Source organism: Castanea sativa, chromosome 11 (assembly GCF_040712315.1).
Source record: "Castanea sativa cultivar Marrone di Chiusa Pesio chromosome 11, ASM4071231v1".
Lineage (NCBI taxonomy): Eukaryota > Viridiplantae > Streptophyta > Magnoliopsida > Fagales > Fagaceae > Castanea > Castanea sativa.
In genome coordinates this window covers 48,280,249-48,299,324 of record NC_134023.1, presented here as the reverse complement: position 1 = coordinate 48,299,324, position 19,076 = coordinate 48,280,249, and the positions used below count along the sequence as shown (strand labels likewise).

At 36.5% G+C, this 19,076-nt stretch overlaps 1 protein-coding gene across 2 annotated transcripts; it reads left to right on the top strand.

The window, feature by feature from the left end:
* Positions 1-391: 391 nt before the first annotated feature.
* Positions 392-10,664, top strand: LOC142617423 (uncharacterized). Of its 2 annotated transcripts, XM_075790297.1 has the most exons (9): positions 400-1,717; positions 5,004-5,097; positions 5,826-5,904; positions 7,536-7,658; positions 7,877-7,954; positions 8,601-8,704; positions 9,312-9,399; positions 9,489-9,587; positions 10,354-10,664. In XM_075790297.1, the coding sequence occupies exons 1-9, from the start codon at positions 487-489 to the stop codon at positions 10,444-10,446; spliced, it is 1,989 nt and encodes a 662-aa protein (XP_075646412.1). In that variant the 5' UTR covers positions 400-486; the 3' UTR covers positions 10,447-10,664. The 2 variants fall into 2 exon arrangements, with proteins under 2 accessions (XP_075646411.1, XP_075646412.1); XM_075790296.1 differs by lacking the exons at positions 5,004-5,097; positions 5,826-5,904; positions 7,536-7,658; ... (3 more) ...; positions 9,489-9,587; positions 10,354-10,664 and adding an exon at positions 2,610-3,872 and having other exon boundaries at positions 392-1,717.
* Positions 10,665-19,076: the final 8,412 nt, after the last annotated feature.

Below are 19,076 nucleotides of genomic sequence, written 5' to 3'. Positions count from 1 at the left end.
ATGAAAATTTGAGATTTTAAGAAAATAGAGAGGAATGAGTGTTCCATCCTATCCATTCTATTCCCTCTTACTTAAACTCTCAAATAAGAGAATGAGCTTTTCATTCCCTATATTAAAACTCCCAAATAAGGGAAGGAAAGAATATTTTAAAATTATTCTTTTTATTCCATTCTATTTTATTCTATTCCCCCTCCAAAACAAAGTACAAAATAACGAAAGAAATGAGAAAAGAGAAAAAAAAAGTATTTTGATTTAAATATAAAAAGTATATATTTTACACGCTGAACCCCACAAAACTTTTTCCCTCCTTGCAAGGGATGACAAATTACCATTTTAGCCTCCTAAAACCAAAACCAAAAGCAAAAGCAAAAGCAAAAGCTGCAAAAACCCTCCTTTTTATGTTTTCAAAACCCCAAAATCAAAATCACTCGCCCAAACCCAGAGCAAGAGAGAGAAAGAGAGAGAGTGAGTGAGTAGAGAGTAACGATGTCGGGTTTCTCATTCGGATCCACCGTTTCCTCCACCACCACCACCTCCTCACAATCCACCTCTTCACCCTTCTCTTTCTCAAACCAACCCAACACCACCGCCAGCGCCTCCGCCTCCTCATTCGGATCCTCCGCCTCCCCATTCGGATCCTCCACCTCCCCATTCGGATCCTCCCCTTCCCCCTTCTCCTCCACCACCACAACCACCGCCGCAAACCCTATCTCCTCCGCCCCACCCGCCTCTCTCGGATTCGGATCCTCCACCCCTCCCTTCTCTTTCCCCTTCAATTCCGCCTCCACTCCCCCCGCCGCATCCACCACCTCATCCTCCCCATTCCTAACCGCCGCAACTGCCGCAACCACCACTTCACCTCTCTTCGGAACGACGCCGTCGGCAACCACAACTCCTTCCGCCGCTTCATCTCTCTTCGGATTTTCAACCACCGCCGCCGCCACCACCACCACCACAACTCCTTCCGCCGCTTCATCTCTCTTCGGATCTTCAACCACGGCCGCGGCCGCCACCACCACCACCACTTCCCCCCTGTTTGGATCAACTCCATCTCTATCCCCGTTCGCCACATCGCTATCCACAACGAGTTCAACCTCATCCCCATTCCTCTCCGCCTCTTCAAATCTCTTCGCCGGTTCTTCTTCTTCTTCTTCAGCTTCAACAACCGCTCCTTCGTTCTCGTTCGCTCCAAACTCAACCGCATCTTCCTCCGCACTCTCATTCTCAACCGCTTCAGCTTTTTCAAAACCAACTCCATCTCCATCGGCAGCAACAACAACTTCATCATCATCATCATCTACAACGCCCTTCTCATTCCTAACACCTTCCTCCGCCCCCTCGTTTTCCACCACATCCGCAGCAAAACCTAGCTCCGCGGCAGCGCCATTGTTTTCGACGATCACGACCACGACTGCTTCGACTCCGGCTGCTTCTACTACTACTACTACTACTACTACATCACAGCCTTCGTTTTCTGTGCCTTCGTTTGGTTTTACTCCGTCTTCGGCTTCAACAGCTCCTTCAATATCTGTACCGGCCAGCTCCGCGGCTGCTTCTTCTTCTTCGAGCTCTACTTCGAGTTCTTTTACAGGTTTTGGTGTTAGCAGTGCCGCGGGCACGACTGCTTCGTTGGGGACTACTGGTTTTAACTTCAGCAAGCTGTCGACACCTGCTTCGTCCTCGCAAGCTCAATCCACCACTACTGCACCTGTTTTCAGTGAGTTTGCTCAATTTTTTCTTACTGCGTTTGAGATGTTTGGTTATACTGTTTATGTCAATGGCTATGTGTTGGTTTATGCTTGATTAGGTTTTAGTGAATTTGGAAATAGATTATGTTTAGGGATTTCAACTTTGAATTCACATGGTACATTTAGAGTTACTGGTATTTGGTGCTTGAATCGGTATTCGTTGTGATGAATGAGTGTTGATAATAACGTCAAGCGCATTTAAGCACACATGCCTATGAACTAATATAGTTTTAAAAAAAAGTAAAGAAACCAAATTAATAATATATATGGTGCCTATGAACTAAAATAAATAGTGCAATTGCACTAAATTTCTTTAAAATTTTGTTTAGTAAATTTGAAAACAATTATCAATAGAAAATATGATAATAATCTAGTCATAGAAAGTTTAAACAAAACTTTTGATATGATCTTTGTGTGTTTATAAAAATGCACGACTGTGATAGCTATAAAAAAATAAAATGGATGGTTCAAAAGAAGCTGAAAAAACATAAGAATAGTAAATTATACTTGTTTGTTGACACGTAGATTTGTGTAATACAACACCTTAAGAATAGTGCTTTTATAATAAATCACTGTTCCTTGTTATTTTCTTCAAGATTGAGCAATTAATTTTAATGATTCATATATTGTCTAGGAAAAAAAAAGCATGCCTTAGTTGCACTTCATTAAATGAGCTTTGCTTTGACCAAGTGAAGCACTTAGACCTTGAGGCTTTGAGCTTGCACCCCTAAGCTCGCTTTTAAGAACATTTATGGGAGCTACTTTGTTTGTTGCTATTAGATTAGATTAGATTCTAGAGTATAGAACCTCCTCAATTTGTTGGTCAAATTGAGATAAAGGTTACTCTTTGATGCATTTCAGGATGCCCTTTTTTTTCGGGTGAAAGTTGTGTTGCATGTTCTGCTAAGCTATTCAAGAATTGTGTGGGTGATAGAGGGGATGGGGTTGAGGGTGAGCAGCTGGGAGATGGGATGGTGAAGAAGCCAATGCTTCCAAATGCTGTTATTGTAGAGGAGGCCAAGGAAGAGGTGGTCTCAAGAGTGGAGAAGGATCATGATGAGATAATGGAGGTTGTGGAGACGAAAGTGGCAGGTCTGCAAGAGGGCTTAGAGTCTTTGGAAGCATTAGCTATGGATTCTGTTCCAGGCAATGTGGTTTCCTTTCCAGCAATTGCATCTTCTGCCGTGTCATCAATGTCACAGATGGCAAAGGCTACTGTGGTCACCCCAGAAATTTTAAAAGCAGAATTGCCTGTTATAGGCAATGAAGGGGTGATGTTGCTGGGTAAGGAGGTTAAAGGAGGCCATAAGGAGGCACTCAGTCCTGTGGAGATGGAGGCTAAGAATGATTTGGATACTTCAGCTTCTAAGGCTTTCAAGGTAGATGAAGCAAGTGATAGTGGACTTGGGATGCAGACTTCTCCTTTATCATCTCTATGTATAGAAACGGATAGCCATGTCTGCTCTCCTCATAAAGGCCCAATCATCAAAAGTATTTTGTACAAATATGGTGACAAACCTTCCCCTTTATCATCTCTATGTGTAGAAGTGGATAAGCATGTCCTCTCTCCTCATAACGGCCCAATCATCAAAAGTATTTTGTACAAATATGGTGACATAACCATGGGGAGCTTGTTCAGGAGTATGGATGCCAAGTTGGCTTTTCTTGAATTGATGGCTGATGCTGTGTATCGACTTTCCAACCTTACCTTGGACACAGTTAGTACACATGAAATTCAACTCATAGAGGCAAAGGTAGCTGATGTGCTTGCTGCCGGGTTCAACGTGAAATGGTTAAAGCAAAGGGTGGATGAAGTTATTGCCTCTACTAAATACCAGGAATATTGTATGGAGTTGGATGAGTTGGACAAACAAATAGAGGCTACAAAGAAATCTTTGGTGGATATGGAGCAGCAACGTGTGGTTTTGGCAAGGGAGGTTATTGCCATCAAAGCTCAAAATGAACAAAATGGCATTTTGGGGTGTACCCTTGCTGAAGGGCTACTGTGATTTTTGTATGGATAATAGAATTGTAAATTGTACTTAGTTTCTTCTATTCAGGGGGGAGTGATGGTTTTGTGGAATATAAAAATGGATATTCTACACAGTTTCCTCTTGGTCTCTATTATTTTTCTTCTTTATTTTCATTGTGGTGTTTATTTGCTAATATTATAATGAATAGTCTACATAAAAAATGCCAATGAGCTCTCACTCAACGACTCAACTGGCACCTCCTCCCTTATAAGTGCTAGGTAGAGGGTGAGGTCGTGGGTTCAAGACCCATTGGGTGCATTTGCAACTTCCTAATAAAAAAAAAAAGTTCCTGTAAGGAATTGAGGGAGAAGGTAATTCATTATAGAGAGTAGAAATCTTTAATAAAATTATGAGATTTAAGGTTCTGACAATGAAAAGAGGTATGTCATGAATTAATTTAGTTAACCTTCAATTCTGTGTGATATGCACAATCTAATTTAGTTATGGTCACTGCCAAAGAGCTTGCCCCATGGTTGAAGATCCTTCCACTTGGGTGCAGACATGGGTTGAACATTAAAATCTGATGTGAAGGTTTGCTTTGAGCACCTATTCTTTTGGTTTGATGACCCTTTTTGTTGCATCCTCATTGGATGATCTGTAAACCAATATGATGTTGGGGTTGACATTTCCAGCCTATTTAGTCCTAGAGCCAGCTGCTTTGACCTTGTGAAACCCTTAGGGCTCTGATTGAATTCACTGCCCTGGCAATTAGAGGTGAGGGACTTGAACTGTTATCTCCAAAACTTCCTTTGTGGATTTCTTTTTTGAGGTTTTTTAAGCCGAGGGGAAAAGGGATATGAGTAAGTGATGCCATACACCTGTGCCCATGGTAATCTTATAAATTCTGTTGTCATTTTATCCCCATGTATCTGACATCATTGTTTCCTGCACCCTAGGCCTTGCCTTAGGCAGTAAAGGGGTAGATGGAGTTGGGTTAGGTCTTAGGCTTTATCTTGCCTAGCAAAGCATAAATGGTGGCTCCTCCATGATTATTATTCTTCACTTCATCAGTGACGGTCTTACCAAAACTTCTGTATGGTTTGTCACCTTTCTATGCATCTGCATATTCCTTTATCTGTGTTCTAGGTTCTTAAGCTACTAGTGATGTTCTCTTTCAGTAATCACTTATTTTGATGTGTAAATGCTGAGGTGCCTTGATCAAATTGCAGTTACTTGTGTCTGATGTTTCCATATCATTTGATTGAGCAAATTGATTCTGCAGGTGTCCCTTCAACTTCTGCAGCTGCAACAACTTCCAGTTCCAGTACTACTGCAACTCAGCCATCATCATCTCTTATTGTGGCATCCAGTAGTGGGTCTGTATGCTTAATCTTGGTAGCTAACATTGTTTGTTCACTCTTTTGCTAGTACCAAGTTTACCAGTATGTATTTTAGTTAGATTCAATTTATTGAGAAGAAAAAGGAAAAGAAAAGGAAGATAAAACAATTTCCTTTAGTTTCTGTGCATTTGGTTGTCAGGAAAATGTGTTGGTCACACCTCTAGCTACTTTCCTACATGAAATATTTTCGCTCAAGTCTCATATGGAAGTTTTAACATGATTATGCATCATGGGAAAATTTAAAGTATTTTCCAACAAATCTTGCAAACTAAACAATTAATTAAGGGAAAACTTGTAAAATCAAATTTTCTAAACTTACAGTTTACCTGTCTTTTCTTGTGAAACATTTTGTAGCAGAACTTTCTCAGTATATGTCATTTTGAAAACTTTTGGTAGATTACTTTCTTAATTTTTAGATCAGGTATATATAATCAGTGGCTAAACCGCTAAGATTTACTGTTCATGTCATTTCACATCATGCTCTTTTAGTAGTTTATTTGCTCTCAATGTTCCATATAATGTTACTTTTAAAGAAGTGAAGACAAATAAAGCTAGAAAATCATAATGCTTTACCATTCTATATTTTTTGTAGGTTCCTGAACTCTGTACTATTGAGAACATAGATGACAGTATTTGAATGTGTATTAAGGTTTTCCACATTAGATATATGATTTGCTGACTTATCCTGTTCTCTTGTTCTGTAGTACAACTTCAAGTGTGAGCACTGCAGTAGTGACTGCACCAAAATTACCATCTGAGATCACAGGGAAGACTGTTGAAGAGGTATATCAATTCACAAAGTTGTTTTCAAATCTTGTCTTTTATGCAATACAATTTTACGTGTGCATGATGCGGCCAAGGAAAAAGAGATTAGTCACCGTTTGCAACTATATCTCAATATTGGTAATATATAGTATTTGTTGTGTGGGGCCCTTGTGTGATAACCAATTTATGTGAGACTTGTGTGGTTTAATGGGTTGAGTCATAAGTGCTTTAGGATGGGAATGATTTTTAATTTCGATTTTTATTTTATGTGTGTTTGGCAAAAATTATTTTGCAAACTTATTTTACTATTCGACTTATTTTTGCTACTATTCATAGGTTACACTGTACTTTTTAATACTATTCATGGGTCCTACTATAATATTTCAGCTAACTTTTACTTTTATCTACAATACTTTCAGAAAAAAGTTTTTAGTTTCAGCAAAATAAGCGGATCCCAAACAAACCTTATAAATGACATTTATTTTTTAATGAGGGCAAGTGTCTAGTTTTTTGCAACACTTGTGAATTAAGGGTAGTTTGATTATTGTGTTGAGTATATAATTCCACAAGAGTTTCTAAGTGTATTGGGCTTATTTTCTGTGAGTCTAAGTTTGCAATTTTCAGTCAAAGTAGGAGTCTTAGTTTTAGTATATTAAGGAAGAGTATGAGAGTTTGTGTGTGAATACAAAAACAACTCAGATTTTGCTATCGAAATATCGAGTATTTGGTTATGGGATGCATGAGTGCCTAAAGTGTTTCCTATTTCTCTTCTTTGTTGGCTGGGCACTGGTAGAATGGTATTGTTCATGGTACTGTGAAAAGTCACCAATTCTCCCCTTTTCTTATCTTGTTTCAACCCCAAAGCCACCAATTCTTTTACTCTGTTGATTGCCTAAACCCCACATGTTTTTTTCCTTAAGAATGACACTTCAATTACCACTTCAAATTATACTCTAAACTCCAAACAGAGCTGTTGCCAGAATTTTCCTGCAATCTGCTTGTTCACTGTTAAGCCCCTGCTCCTTCTTTAAATCCTATCTTTCCCAAACCTAATTCATTTGGCAAACCCTAAAACACAAATTTTCCCATCATAAAGCAACCAGAAGAATATGTAGAAAGGTTCTCCAAATCTGTCCTATATATTAATTTGACTTCATATGAAAAGCAGAGTCTTGGACAATTGTACCTCTAAAAAATAGTTTTGGCAGGCGCTACGCCTGCAAGAGGACAGTGGAGATGTTTCACTATATAGTGCTTTTTTTCTTTCTTTATTTTTTGGAACTCACAGAATTTGGAAACTAGCTCCTTGAATAGATATTGCAGAAGTGGTAAAAAGAAGAAACAAGGGACGGTTAATCTTGAATTCATTCAGCCTAATTTAAAACTTGTTTAATAGTTGCTCCCTTCTTGCCATAAAACTTACCTACACATTAGATGTTTTCATAAATTCATAATCAACTTTTATTTTTGTAAGAAGAAAGGTGGGGGCTCTCTTTCATCATCAGACCATATTTCCCAATATTCTCGATAACCGTACTCTTCTGAATTGATTCAAATTTCTGCCTGTTCCCCCCCCCCCCCCCCCCTTCTCTCTCTCTCTCTCTCTCTCTCTCTCTCTCTCTCTCTCTAATTGTTTATTTTATTTAAAGATCATTAAGGAGTGGAATGCTGAACTACAAGAGCGTACTGGAAAGTTCCGAAAGCAGGCTAATGCGATAGCTGAGTGGGATCGAAGAATTTTGCAGAATCGTGATGTTCTTCTTAGGCTTGAGGTGATCTATTTTCCAATATAGCCATCTATTCTATATTATGTATAATAATCCTTTATGAGCCATCCTGAGATAGTTATTTTGTTTAGTTACTTATCAAAAAAAAAAAAAAACTCAAAGAGTTGACATTTTCTTTGAGATAATGTGTCCATGCCTTTACATAACTGACAGCTACTCGTGTCTTGTTGCTGTTTTGCCTAATGAATAAAATTTTAATTTAGATTGAAGTGGCAAAAGTTGTTGAGACCCAATCTAACTTAGAGCGGCAACTGGAGTTGGTCGAGACTCATCAACAAGAGGTATTGTAGTGAGTTTTTTAATCTATATCTTCTTGTCAAAACATTGTTCAGGGGTCCGATTACATTACAATGTGTTTTAATTGAAGGAGCCTAGGTTTGCATATGAAAATTGTGCATATTTTCTTTGGTCATCATCAATCAAAGTTCTTGTTTATATTTTGTTGTGTACCATTTCAAAATACCATGAAGAATACATTTTTTTTTTTGCTGAATAATTGATTTCATTAGAAGAAAAAAAAAGCAAAAAGAACATATCATATTCAAGGACAAGAGCCAAAAGGGACTAGCAAATCTCTCTTTGAAAAAAACCCAAGAGGGTATGGAGGAGATGGGAATAGACTCCCCCCAGGCATTATAAGATGCTGCCCAATAAGCTAGATTATGAGCGAGAGAATTAAACTATCTTAGGGAGAAGGAAAAGATCAAGCAACAAAATATATATGCATATTTTTAATTTCATGTACTATATTAACAATCTCCCAATCCGGTTAAAAAATAGAGCTTTGTCCTTGTGCTTTGTTCCTATGGTGATTTTTATTGCATGCACCCAAACATTATAGGAAAAAATTGCATGATATTCTTTAGTAAATATATTATTCTTTGTTTGTATTCTTCTTTTTATATATATTTTATTTTTACTTTTAAGGTTGACAAGGCTTTGCAAAGTATGGAAGAAGAAGCTGAGCGTATTTACAAGGATGAGCGTGGAATGCTTCTTGACGATGAAGCTGCATCCACAAGAGATGCAATGTAAGTACTAAGTTTGTTGATTTGGTTGGTGTAAAATTAATAGATTCTTGTGGCTTGCCATACTTAATCTTTTTAGTTTGATTGTATCCATTCTTTGTCACAACCCATATGCATCACCGTATGCCTGCTGGATAGTTTATAATTAGGTTGGATTTAGGTTGACGGTTTATGGTTATATGTCTGCAGAAGCCTATTTTTCTGTAAAAAATTTCCGGATTCTGGTTGTATGTGTGTATATATGTATATGTAAGTACTATGTTTGTTGATTTGGTTGATATAAAACTGATAGATTCATGTGGCTTACCATACTTTATCTTAATCTTTTAGTTTGATTGCATCCATTCTTTCTCACAACCCATATGCATACCTTATTGGGCTTTCAGTCTATTGACTAGGCTGTCCCACATAAAGCACAGCCATTGCCTGCTTGACAGTTCATAATTAGGTTGGATTCAGGTTGATGGTTTAAGGTTATATGTCTGCAGAAGCCTATTTTCCAAGTAAAAAATTTCTGGATTCTGGTTGTGTGTATATTGCTATCTCTCTGTCCATCTCCATTCTAATATATCAATGTCATTATATATATTTTTTTGGGTGTGGAATACAGGTATGAACAGTCTGAATTTATAGAGAGAGAATTAGAGCAGATGACAGAACAGATCAAATCAATTATTCAGACCCTAAATGCCAACCAGGTAAATACTTTAAGTTCAAGTTTCCACTCCTCGACAAGTTTTTTCTTAAAGATGCAAACGATTGATACCTACCTTACCATTTCATTTAGGGAGGAGAACTTGAGGCAGCTGATGGGATGACACCTTTAGATGTAGTTGTCCGGATTTTAAACAATCAACTAAGTTCTTTAATGTGGATTGATGAGAAGGTTAGTATCCTATGTTGTATTATCTCATGGCAGTAGCTGCACTTGGTAGTTTTGATTGGTAATTATTATGTGTAGAAATGGAAAAAGATTGCACTTATAAAAAAGATTGCTAAAGAGTTGCTTATCCTTGTTTCTAATTATTGCTGCAAGTGTTTATGGTTTCCATTACCTTGTTCCACGAGCTTGTAATGTTGGAAGATTTGTCTATCGTTTTCAAAACCTTAGGCTTTAGCACAAGTTGTAAGTGGCATGGGGGTTGGTAGGTCTTAAGATCAGATCTTGCTAAGAAACAAGGAGATCAGGTGTTCACAAATCTCAATACTTGTTAAGGCTTTCATGAAATGTAGATTAGCTCTTTTATATATAAGATTCAGTTATTTACATGTTACTATTTTGGAATTTTTTTGAAAAGGTTAAGATATATGTGCTAATTTTTTCACATAGAGCCCCCCTTCTTCCAAAAAGACCCTGCAAGCTGCAACATTTTTTTTTCGTTGTTGTGTATCTATAGCTCATGTTGTAGGAAACATAATTTTCCCCAGTGCATTTATAGTAGTACTCATGCAATTGTTTGTGCCAGGAGTGACTGTTCTGCTTTAAATATTACCTTCCACTTGAACATTTTATTATCCCTTGCATAAAGTGATGGGAATGTATGAAAAATCTGGATTTGCTGGATACATCCATTTTTCACATGCATTAATAATTATTTTCTATGGAATATGGTATATATTGCAAGTGCACTGACCAGCTTCAGTGCCTTCAGGCCGAAGAATTTTCTTCACGTATTCAGAAAATTGCTAGCCAAGGTTCTGCTGCAGATCGCGAACTGATGGGTCCAAAGTTCTGGAAGTCCTAATATCTGGAATTGTAAACTACCTCAATTTTTTTTTTTAAATTTTATATTATAAAATCGGCCTGTCCTGAGTCAGGATTAGTAAATGAATGCAGAGGAAAAGGTTTTGTTATACCTGTGTTTTTCAGGCATTAGATGCATTTGTAGGGTCTATTGATGTTTTTCCTTTGTAGGAATAGATATTCTCTTTAATAACATTTTGAGAATCTCTAGTTGTGAAATTAGGTTGTACATGGTGATTGTAGCGATCTGATAAATATGCCCTTGATTGAATCCACAGGTGAAAGATGTGATTACGCTAGCATCCATCCTTAAGTGGCTGGGTGCCATGGGCTCATTAGGGTGGTTTTTTATTTGAACTTAACGTAATATTAATATGATTGAAAACCTTCAAGCTCAATAGATTTTAGGTCTATTGTGCTACAAAATGGGACTTACCTTGATGGTTAAATGTGTAAATAGAGGGCTCCTAATTTGAAGGTATGATGGGCCTGACAAGACGTTAGTTCTCTAAAAGTGAATGAACAGTAGGATTAGGAAATGGTTCATAAGCAGCCTTAGAGAATATGAATGTATTTGTGTAAATATTGATAAATAAAATGCATTGAGTAGAGATTAGGTTATTCACAACTTGCTTGGGTGATCTCTCACGACAATTAGAATCCACACATGCACGTTTCTCACAAGTTTGATAATAATTGCCCCCGTCAGATAATTTATCCGAAAAATGGGTCATGGTCAACACATCAATGAATAAGAGCACCGAATGTGCATAGAGTTTGCCTCGCTCCATGAGATAATTTTCCCTGGAACTGGAAGTGTGCCAAAGTAGAACACTACAGTCAAGGAGGAACTTCCCTAAACTCTCTAAAGTTATTCACCACCACTGTCCACAACTTCTCTATAACATTTTCTCTTTTCTCAAAACTGAGAACTGTTCAAAAAGTCTTATCTGCGACTAATCGTTTGAGGCTCATCATCTCCTCGACCTTGACGTTGTGATCTGCAACCTCAAGGTCCTCTCTTTTCCTCTTATGCAATGCTTATACAAATTATTAGTGGATGTATTAGTCATAAAGTTTCTAAATTCCATTAAGCATTTAAGTGTGTCATGTCATGATAAAGTTTATAGATTCCACTAAGTATTTAAGTGTGTCATGTCATTATAAAGTTTATAGATTACACTAAGCATTTATGTGTGTCACGTCATGATGGCATCTTAATTCTGAATAATTTGCCAAAAAACAATATAAACAGGATTTCAATGTTGACCACCATTGCACACTTTTAGTGCGATGGTCACACATATACATAATGTGGAGGATTTTTGGCATTTAGCCTGATTTTGGAAACAATACGTCACACATATACATAATGTGGGGGATTTTTGGCATTTAGCCTGATTTTGGAAACAATTTTGTTAGTCAACAGGTTTTGCAAACATGTTTGTTAAGGAGTATTTTTGAGTCTATGAGACTTGAGATTAATGAAGGAACTCGAGTCTCTTCCTTAAAAGAAAACAAAGAGAAAAACTCAAGCTTACCACCAATCCTTCCTTCTTCTCTTTAGATCAAGCCCAAATTGGGCATTGGAGGCTGAAGCTGCTTCTCTCCAAATCTGCAAATTTGACCCTTTGGTGCTTCTCTACAGAAGTTCTCTCTTTCTTCTTCTCACAAACTTGAGATGTTATTTAACAAATATGTTTGGTTTTCTTGTCAACTAATGAAATTGTTAGTAAAATCAGGCTAAATGCCAAAAAAAAAAAACTCCAGAAATAAAAATTTCCACTACAATCTTAATCCCCAAAAATAAAAATTTCCCTAGAATTTAACAAAGTGTAAACAAGACTTTACTAGTAATCTGGAATTTAATCTTTCTTTCCTTTTCTTAATGGGGGAATTAACTACTTCCATATAGCTCTAATTAAGTTCATCCCATGTGCCGTCTTTAAAGAAACCAAAAAACCAAAGACAAGAGTAAGGCATTCAAGAATAGCCGCTCGTGGTAGTTAGGATAAAAGAAAACGTTGGAATTGTGTTTTTGAGAGCATTGCCCACAAAAACAAATAGTACAAAATAATAGGTGTTCTATTATTAAGAGGTTTTAGAGCTTTACAACAACCAATTGCTGCAATTACTTTGCTTGCACACACATCCATGTCTTTTATTTCCCTCCACGAACTAAAATATCCACAACAAATTGTTTTTCCTCTCCACTAATTTATTTTCCTTCTAATTTTTTTACTTCAGTTATAATTTTTCATGGAATGTACCTTTTGTATATATATATATTGTGGTTCTGTTTCTGAGTTTTATTTAGATATACCACGGTTTATTCCTTTGAAACTGATGATGGGGTTTTGTGACTTGGACATGATGGGGAGGTTTGAGGATTGGTATATGTGTTAGGAATCAAAATCTTGTGCTTATTTCGCTAACCTAAAATAAATGAAAAAGGAAAAATCCAATGCATGCATATTCATCCCATCACCACCAGAAGATTTTGATTCATTAGAAATTTAGAATCCACACCACACATGCATGTGTCTCTCACATGTTTGAAAATGGTTGCCTCATCAGATAATGATCTTTGGCGAAACTTAAATATTTACAAAACCGTGGGAAACACTGATCAACAGCTAGTATAAGTTTAAAAGTCAGATGATATATGCATTTTTTTTGGGACCTATTTATTGGCAGTTTAAACTAATAGCATGTTATTGTCTCTTCATTGTAGGCTTGAGTCATACATTGTCCAAAACAATGTGGAAGAGTTGTGGCATAAATTGAGAAATTCATTCTTAGAAGATACTGGGTAAAACAACTCTAGTAAGAATTGTTTTTGTATGGTGTCTAATAAATTTGAAGCTTGTTATTTTTTTGATAATGTTGGGGAAGTTTCTAAAAAAGATGGTCTAGTTCCACTACAACAACAACTTATTACTCAAATTTTGGATAAAAGTATGAGTATGCAAGATGTTGATATAGGAGTTCTCATGCATAAGAATAAGTTACTGCATAAAAAAATTCTTCTTGTTCTTGATGATGTAAGTGAATTACACCAACTAAAAAAATTAGTTGGGAAGCATGATTGGTTTGGACCAGGTAGTAGAGTTATCATATGCATTTGCTAAAGACACATGAAGTGGATGCAATATATGAGGTTGAAAGATTGAATTACGATGAAGCTTTACATCTTCTTTACTTGAAAGCTTCTGGAAGAGAGAATCCTATCGAAGATTATCTACAACTATCCCAAGCCTTTGTACATTATACTAATGGCCTTCCTTTAGCCATTGAAGTTTTGGGTTCCTTTTCATTTAATAAAAGTAGATATGAATGGATAAGTGAATTATATAGGGTAAAAAAATTTCCTAAAAGAAACATCCTTAATATATTTCAAATAAGCTTGATGGACTACAACTAATAGAGAATGAAATTTTCCTAAATATTGGGTGTTTCTTAAATCACAATAATCAAGAAAGCATCATGAACATACTAAATTATCTTCCTCTTTACCCTAAAATTGGATTAAGGGTTCTTATTGATAAATCTCTCATAAAATTGCATTACCGACAATTATGGACGTGTAATTCAGTACAAGAAATGGCTAGGGACAGAGTTTGTCAGGAGTCCCTTATAGCTGGGAAGTGTACTAGATTATGGTTGCATAAAGACATTAACAATATGCTAACACAAGATACAATATGATGTTATACTTAAATAACATGAGAAAACTATTTAGCAATATAACAAATCGAGTCCCTTAGACTCAATTTTGCTCTTTGAAATCGAGCCAGGAGTTGTCGATTTCAGATGGAAATCGAGTGTTTCACGCTCGAGTTTCATACTCAAGAGTGAAACACTCGAGTTCCATGCCCTATCCACCCCCTCTGAAACCCATGCCCTCTGATCTTTAGCACAAAGATTGTAACACCCCATAATTTGGATACCAATTTAATTCTTATACGTAAATTAAAAAGGAGGCCCACAATTAAATGGATTTAATTGGTTAGGGCTTAAGATATTTAAATCTGATAATTGTTATGGCAAAAGAGGCCCAAGTGAGATGGCATAAGAATATCTATATATATGGGCCTTGATAAGCTCAAAAAAAAAAAAAAAAACCCTAGTCTTTTACTTCTTAAGCTACACGTGTATTTGCTAATGGGGCTCCCTTTTGCTTCAGCGGCAACACACTACTCTCTCTTCTGCTCTAAACTTAGGAAAGTTGAAATATTCAATGACTAGCTTTTGTTCCCATTATAGCATCTGTTATTGGCATGCCTAATAGAAAAAAAAAATAGGGGCTGCTGTTATGGATCTAAAGCTAGGATTATTATATTAGAACAAGGGTGCTTTGTGGTTTATATATAATTGTTTATAGTCTCACTCTATTCACCGCCATTGTCATTGTGCATATAAGTGTCCAACAATGTCCTTATGTTTTGCGGCATCAAGAGGATTATGGGTCATCGGGTTGATGAACTAAGATATAATATATGGCTTCTATTATTAGATGGATCAGATATCCATCAGTCGGCCTATATTGAAGTTTTATTTTACTTGAATCTATTCCATACTTGTGACTCTGCCATTAGGTTCGGGTGTCCTTTTCTTAGGATTTTATTGTGTTTTTTCTCGGTGACAAGGCTGATATGGTTATTAAAATATATTAATTTCCTGCTTATAAAAAGAAAAAGAAAAAAAGAATGATTAGATATAAATATTGGATTGATCAATCAAGATTATATTATGTGTATTCTAAGAACTGTAGTAGTCTATATGATGGTTAGACACGTAATAAAATCCTAGAGTTCCATAGAGTTGTAGTACAAACATGTCAATTATTAAATATTGAGAATATGTGAAATAGAATAATTGGATCGAAGCTAAAAGTGAATTGGGCTATAAGCAAATAAATAGAGAATTTTGGATATATTAGTATTTTCTAATTGTTTAAGTTTGAAAACAGATTTTAAGTAGGAAATTGTGTATTAATGGACCTATTTTTAGTGTTGCTAGGCTCTAATCCTACTGAGTTATTGTGATTCAAGGGAAGTTGGTTTTATCTTTTTGTAAAAAAGAGGTAAGTGGTGTTTACTAATTTTGGGAGTTTTCCCAAAACAGTGTTGATTATTAAATTATTTTATATCAAAGAAAAATGTTGATATTCTATATATAAATTGATATTTTACAAATGTTTGATGTGCACATTGACTATTTGTTTTATGAAAAACTTGTGGGACAACCTAGATTTATTTAAACTTGTATGCGTGAATATATCTTTATATTTTTGAGAATCATGAATGAATTATTTTTGTGAGTATATTGAATGTGTTTTGAAAACCTATGACAAGTCGTGATTAAAAGCACAATATTGTATTTAGTCCTTAGTAAGGGACAATCATACTGCAGCTAGTTCTTAGCAAGGGATGATCCTAAAAAAGGAGACAGTGTACATTTGATAGCTCATTAGTAAGGGAGTATACTATTGAGGATTCAAAAAGGAAGCTCCTTAGTAAGGGAGTATACCTTTAGGTTCCAAAGGAGCTATCCTTAAGAAAAGGGATAAAAATGAAGTTCTAGTCCTAAAAGGGGAAAGCAAAACCCCGGGGTGTAAACGTTGACCACGAGAAAAGTCTAGGAAATTGTTTATATGATGGTACTGATATATATTATGATGGCTTACAATATAAAGATATTTTTTTATATGAAATATTTGATGATAAAATAATGATGAGTTACAAGTTATAAATTTGTAGTAAGAATTATTTATTTGAAAGGTTTGTTCCAACACCCTAATGCTAGTGAATTCCACTTATTGAATTATCTCACCCTCTTTATTTTCACCTTACAGATACATTAGAGGGATTATTGGAGTAGAGATTCTTGGAAGGCAACAGTTATGAATCATTTTGTAGAACTGAGAATTTTATTATGATTTTATGACATTAAACATTGTACTGGAGAATTATTTTGAGGATGTTTGTCTCTGGTGGATTAGAGCTTTGACATTTGTGATGAGATTTTAGGTTGTTGGTTGTACGGGCCTCACCCCCCGTCAAGCCCAATCGCCCTAAGGCCCATGAAGACTAACTCATATAAGAGCCCCGCACTGATCACACATGGTAACGCACGTGCCATCCGAGGGGTTTGAGCTCGGAATGCTCAAAGCAACCTATGGCGTGCCCCTGCCGAGCACAGAACTTACAGGCGGGGCTGGTCCCAACGCCACTGTCATTTTCTCCTACCCGTCACTAAACATCCACTTAGGCGAAACGGTATTGAACCTCCCTTCCATTGCCTAAGAAACGCCCTTGCCGAGCATCAAATCTAGCGGTGGAGCCAGTTCCAATGCCACTCTCACTTCCTCCCACTCCTAACTAAACCCTCACTTATGGGTAATAGTATTGGACCCCTCCTTTCACCCACCAGGGGAATAATCATGATCGTTCCACTAAGTTTGGCTATAAATAGATAGGGAAGATTCAGTTGAATGGGTTGGCAATTCCAAAGTGAAAAGACTAGAGAAAGTAATATTAATCATCCCCAAGGAAGAAAGGAGAGTGTAAGTGAGAAAAGAGAGTGTTAGTGAGAAAAGAGAGGAGACTCAGGAAACGGGGCAGTCGAGCATAGTGCCACCCGTGGTAGGAAATCCAAAAACCCACCATACAAATAAATTGTGAGCCCAAATTCCCCTTAGGCCCAGTAGCCTTATTTTGGAACGCACATTGGTTATTTTTATTTAATATTTTTTTCGACTATTAAGCTTGAATAGATTTTTATTGCTTATGATTTTGAAGCCTTTCTCATAGAGACTTGGTAATGTCAAGATAATTAGCTTTTTATATAGAGAGCTAATGACGATATATTATTGCTTGGACCTGAGAATAGGAAAGCAACTCATTCATGTGAGTGGAAAAAAAGCAAACCCAGCACTTGACCTGCTGCGTCTTTCAGATGCAGGGTTCACAAGCTGAGATGCATGTAGCATTGTTCAATTGGTCTTGGATACTGCAGGCTGAAGCTGATTTGCTAACAGATAATGTTATGGATGAAGTTAACTTAGCAAACGTGGTCGATAATATCCATTATAGGAGGCTGGAAGTATGTGAGTTTTCCTTCAAGACCTTCAGGATTTTATTTATGAAACAAATGTAGGAGTTCAAATATTTGGAAACATAACCGTTTTGCAACATATACGATACAGGGGGAAAAATGCTGAAATTTAATAGGTACTCATCAACTAATGGTGCCTCATTGTTGATCAAATAATGTGGTTTATTCTTGCATTCTTCTGCTTATGCTATGGTGATTCAAGCAGTTTGGGCTCGAGCCATAACCACAATCTGACAGATCACAATAGAGAGAAGCGACGATGATCTACTTTTTTCCTCCATCTACTCCTTGTTTCCTTCTGTGGGATTGTTACTCTTGGGAGGTTGAAATAGCTCGTTCACTAGAGTCCGAAATTTCTCAATGAGCTCTACATAATTCACAACATGAATAAAATGAGAATAAGTTAGTTTTAGAAATGAGAAAGAAATTATAGGAATATTCATGTTATTGATTAAGTGATCAAGTCTCACATAGGATAATACTGACTAGAGTAACAAGTGATAATAAAATTTTGATCGATTAAACCCTTGGGGGTAAGCTTTTGAGTTAAGGTGTTGTTCCAACCTGTTATCAAGCCCTCAAAAAAAGACCCTAAGATGTTACTCTCAACTTCCACAAATCCAAAATCATAATAGCAAGAAAGATTTCTATTTTATCCAAACCCGCATTAAAAAAGAAAAAAGAAAAAACCACTGATTGCTCTAAAAAGCACTTCTAAAAACCACTGCCAAAGTCTTGAACAACACACTCACAAAAGTAAAATCCTAAGATCCAATGCTCCGAGTTTTGTTGAGGCCTTTCATAAGGGCTTCTTCTTAAATTCATATATTGACCAAGCCTTGAACAATAATTTTTAAACTCTTAAATTTTATAGCAGCAAGGGCACAACTGTTTTGTCTCTTTTGTGGTGTCAAATAACCACAACCATGTTTCTTCCCATAGGTCTATTCCATTCACCTGTTGGATGTTTTCATGCTACAAGTCTACTCCAAAGTTGTTTTTTATTAACATATATGATAACACCACCACCTACACATAATATCCAAAGGCCATTTAATGGTTGAGATAGTTGGTTCTAGAGAAATGAAACTCCCATGAGAGTGAAAATCACATGCAGAATTTCTCTAGAAATGAGAGGAGATAGGGATCAAATGGCCTGAATACTCGGGGCCTTTTTATACACCCTTATACCCAATCGGAGAGTTGTAACTTTAGGAACAAACACAACCCTCTGTAGAGTCATATCCATTCACTAGAGAAACTAATTGCATTATAAGTTATCACCACTCTACTTCTCTAGGAGACAAAGTAGGAAATTTAATATGAGGGAATGCCACCATTGTTGGGGTGTGTTTACCCCCTCCAATACCAACAGAGATGCATCTAGCCATAAGACAGAGTATTTTCCAATTGAAAGAGTCGCTTGGCCAAACAAATAAAAGAAAAGAATTTATTTCTTGTGCATCTATTAACACAAACCAAATATGTGATGAGAATAGTGAAAACCTGCGT